The sequence below is a fragment of the Lactuca serriola genome, chromosome 8, assembly GCF_051521515.1.
Source record: "Lactuca serriola cultivar US96UC23 chromosome 8, Lser_US96UC23_V15, whole genome shotgun sequence".
In the NCBI taxonomy this organism is placed as follows: Eukaryota; Viridiplantae; Streptophyta; class Magnoliopsida; order Asterales; family Asteraceae; genus Lactuca; species Lactuca serriola.
The window spans coordinates 4271040-4275029 of record NC_136415.1 but is presented as its reverse complement, the minus strand read 5'-3'; the positions used below and the strand labels follow the sequence as shown (position 1 = coordinate 4275029).

The following is a 3990-nucleotide window of genomic DNA, read 5'->3' as shown; positions in this document are numbered from 1 at the left end:
AAGGGTATAGAAAACCCTAGATCCATGGATTCTTTAACAACACAGAAAAAGGATCGATATGCTACCTCAAAGGATGATGTCCTTTGCTTGCAATCCACAAATAAGCAACCTCCTTGGCCTCCTCTAAGCTGGAATCAACTTCTTCTTGCAAAAACAAACCCACAAAGGACCAATAATGGCGTCTTCTCTCTCACAAACGCTCAAGCACTATTAGGGTTTCTGTCAAGGGTCTGGTAGCCTCAAATGGTGGCTATAAGGGTCCTTAAATAGGTCCCAAACCCTAGAAATTAGGGTTTCATTAAACAGCGTGGACTCGCCGAGTCCATTATTAAATCAGACCAAAAGATGCATGATCCCACTCGACGAGTCTGATTGCCTACTCGTCGAGTCCCTCTCATAGATTCAATATAAATACTTAACATAGGATACCTGGAATCCAGATGTTACAGAAATCTCGATTTTTGCTCTGGTTAGCCAAATAATAGTTTCTCAGAGGTGTACTGATGAAGAACAGATCCGTAGAGCCTCAACAACCTTTCCGTAGATCCCCCTTTGCGGAATTATGCAACAAACCACCGGGTTTTTTTTTTCCTTGCCACCTCAATTCTTCGTTACTATTCACAATTCTTAGAAGGTAAAATGCTTTCCCTTGGTCATTCTACAAAACTCAAATTTTCATGATCAAAATATTCAAACACCCCCTTCCCTATTCTCATTTAATGAAATTTCTCTTGTATAATTTCATAAAAGTGCTGAAATGGTTTTTAGTCTTCCATTATAAGTAGCTAAGACTATCCACATTGGTCTTTTAATTATCTCACGTTAACTTTTGCAATTACCTTTTATATAATAAACAAATAAAAAAAAGGTGTGACATTTCAAATTGCCTTTCAGCAAGACTGCACTTTATGCGACACTAGTAAGAAATAGAGGCCTACCAACACTTTATGAGCCATTTGTTAAAAATATATATATTCATAAATAATTATTATGTTTATAAAATAGCAACGCGGTTTTTGATTTTATTTTCCAGGTACTCATTGTAGTTTAGTAGATGGTTGAATTAAAAAGAATTTGACATTGTTGAATCATACAGGTTTACTAGAATGATTTGGAATGTATAATAATAGTTGAAGATGTTTATTAAAACTATACATGCTATGTGATTTATTAGTACAAATATCTGTCTCTAAAAGTATTAAAAAGAAAATGTATAGATGTCTAGGACTCCATGATCTCATAAAACGGAAACAAAAAAAAACAGAGAGCATTAGATGTCTAGGGTGGAGTCAGTTCCAGATATGATATTCATAAAAGTTTTGGTGGCATGGCCAACAGCTTGTGAAGTCTTCTTGGCGACCCCAGCAACAACCGGTTGTATTGAGATGACCGGAAGGCTTGCTCTTTCCTCGATCATTGCTGTTTTACACAAAAACCAGAATGCTATGATATAACAAAGGCAGGGTAAGCGGACATAAACATAAAGTAAAGAGTAAAGTGAGAGTTTGAAGCGTGTACACATAGTTTTGTGTCGAGCCAGAGAACCGATTTGTCGGACTCCAGCCTCTGCTGCTTGCACAGCTTGAGCAGACTTGTTTACCCCATCAGAGATCTCCTGGCTGAAATCAAAACTCAAAACTTTTTATTACTGCAACAAATGTTTGAAAATAGTCACATAACTAGGGAATTATGTCAACCAAAATCAATAATACAATCAGCCATGTGTAATGATTACAATGGAACTTCTTCTAAATAATCTATTTGTAATGACAAGTTAAAAAATTTCATATATAAGTGGTTAAGTGGTAACCTCAAGTCACTAAGCTCGAGTGTAAGATCACTGATTTCCATGCCAGAGAGCCTGATTGCAGCCATTGTACTAGGAAGTTCCTCACGCGCAGTATCTGCCAACTTTGCAAAAGAAATTGCAGCTCTACTCATCGCCTGTGCGTATCACAAAACACAAAACACAAATTCAGGGGAAAGTTGCAGATTTATGAATCTAAAAAAGTTCAAGTACAATGGCACTTATCTTCTAATGTAATAATTGTGCCTGAAAAGTGTTATAAAGCATCAACACGCATTTTCAGTTAAGGGTATCCTTCTACAGAATTTTAGAATGGCATAGGGCATGTTTTAGCCACACTGCTTGTATTTGGCACCTATACTGAGGCCATGTTTCATTTTTCAAAACTTATGATGGAACACTTGGGGAATTAGGACAAAAATAAATGAGTGAAAATTTATAAAAAGTTAAGACTTAATGGGAAAACCTTGTTTTCCTTACTTTCGTTATGTTACTCTTTTTGTATTAGGTCAAAAAGGAACATGCATACATAGCTTACCAGATTAAGTCTTGTCCCCATTAAGTCCAACAAGTAAGAAAGAAACAACACCCAAGTATGTTTGTATATGACTACTAATTCAGATATCCCTGGTTCGACAAGAAACATTACTAGAATGATGAAAGGTTCATGAAATCAAACTCTTTTTCTTATGTATTTGATAAATGACTAATAAAAAAGACAATGACTTCTCTTTATAAAAGATGTTATCAAATCAGTTGACAATTTTTTTTCCTGCTAATGCAAAAGAATTATCTCCAAAAACACATTTTGTTCAAGTTCAACCAAATAAACCACATGAATAAGAATATAAGATAACATCCAAAGTGGCCTTTAACAAGATTGCAGCAAACAACATAAGTATCTTGATATGGTGGACCTCATAACATCAAGAACATAATGTCAAAACAGTGAACGCCAAAAACTTACATATAGTGTTGGAACAGCTGCCATAACAAAGCCAGTGAATGCAGCTGTAGCCTGCATAACATACATCATTCATTAAGCTAAAAACCAATACTTTATGATCTTATCAATAACAAGAATCTGATTCCCATCTATTTTATTTGTTCCAGCCCAAATTTATAACCATGAAAATTATGTTCTTTCTTTCTTTAGGGCAATTTAAGTAGTAAAACCATTTATTAACCCCAATCTGTTGAAAATAAAACCCAGTACTAAGAATGTATAGAACTTCGTGGAGTCGTTCACCAATAAAGTTTAAATAGATATTCAAAAGAAATTCCATGTCAAGCACGATTCAATAGACGAAACAAAATTTTGGAATATCACAGATAACAGAATTACTATCGACCAATAAGAAGAATTACCGTGCAAGCGATGAAGGTTAAAAGAAAGAAAGCCTGATCGCTTAAGCTTAATCTAGCCGGAAAAGGATAAGACGGAAACTTAGGATTCCCAACTTCAACCTCAAAGTTCTCAATTGCAACATCGTCTTTAATAACAAAATTTTCTTTGGGGACTTTGAAATTTACAGTGGTAGGGGAAGGAGTCGAGGAATTACAACGAACGGAGAAGAAACGAAGAAACGGTGGTGATGGTGTAGAGATAGAAACTACAGAGAGAATATGGGTCCGACGGAGAGAACAAAGTTGAGTGGGAAAAGGGGAACGAGGAGTGATAGAAGTGGGTTTCATTATTGATTTGCGGGTGTGTTGTGGTCTTGATTTGGGGTGGAGGGAGATCGTAAATTGGTAGGGCTAAATTGGTGGTGAGGCGATTGTGTTCATTTTAAGCTGACAGCAGAGGAACACTGCGTGCCGGTGCTGGCGCTGGTGGTTGTTTCTTCATAGCCTAAAATGAAAATATACGGACATACATGGAACTACGGAACTACGATAGTACTACATGTGTTTATATTGGTATAATTAACTATGTGAAGGTCCTTAAATATGAAAGCAACAACGTATTTATTGTTGTAATTTAAGAATTTATAATCACATTTAATATTTAAATATATAAATAGAAATTCATGTAACTTTTTTATTTTAAAAATTAAAAAAAAAATTCAAAATTGAAATGTGAATATTATTTATTTTAAAAATACAATAAAATTAAAAATATCAAAACTCATAAAAAATTAACATGCGACATAAAATATCTTAATTTAGCAGAGTAAAAATGA

General features: G+C 34.8%; 1 protein-coding gene across 1 annotated transcript; it reads right to left on the bottom strand.

Annotated features, from left to right (window-relative positions):
• Nucleotides 1-1097: 1097 nt before the first annotated feature.
• On the bottom strand, nt 1098-3711 carry LOC145070370 (chitinase-like protein). Its single transcript, XM_079017302.1, has 5 exons — nt 3176-3711; nt 2775-2825; nt 1811-1944; nt 1519-1619; nt 1098-1419 (listed from the first exon to the last, which is right to left on the bottom strand). The coding sequence occupies exons 1-5, from the start codon at nt 3500-3502 to the stop codon at nt 1271-1273; spliced, it is 762 nt and encodes a 253-aa protein (XP_078873428.1). The 5' UTR covers nt 3503-3711; the 3' UTR covers nt 1098-1270.
• Between the last annotated feature and the right edge of the window lie 279 nt (nt 3712-3990).

Excerpts from the sequence above, each read along its gene's own strand:
- LOC145070370 (XM_079017302.1), bottom strand. The coding sequence starts at position 3,502 with ATGAAACCCACTTCTATCACTCCTCGTTCCCCTTTTCCCACTCAACTT. Across the intron at positions 1,945-2,774 it reads CAGCTGTTCCAACACTATAT|GCGATGAGTAGAGCTGCAAT; the intron begins GTAAGTTTTTGG and ends TGATACGCACAG. Across the intron at positions 1,420-1,518 it reads GGCTCGACACAAAACTATGT|CAATGATCGAGGAAAGAGCA; the intron begins GTACACGCTTCA and ends TGTGTAAAACAG.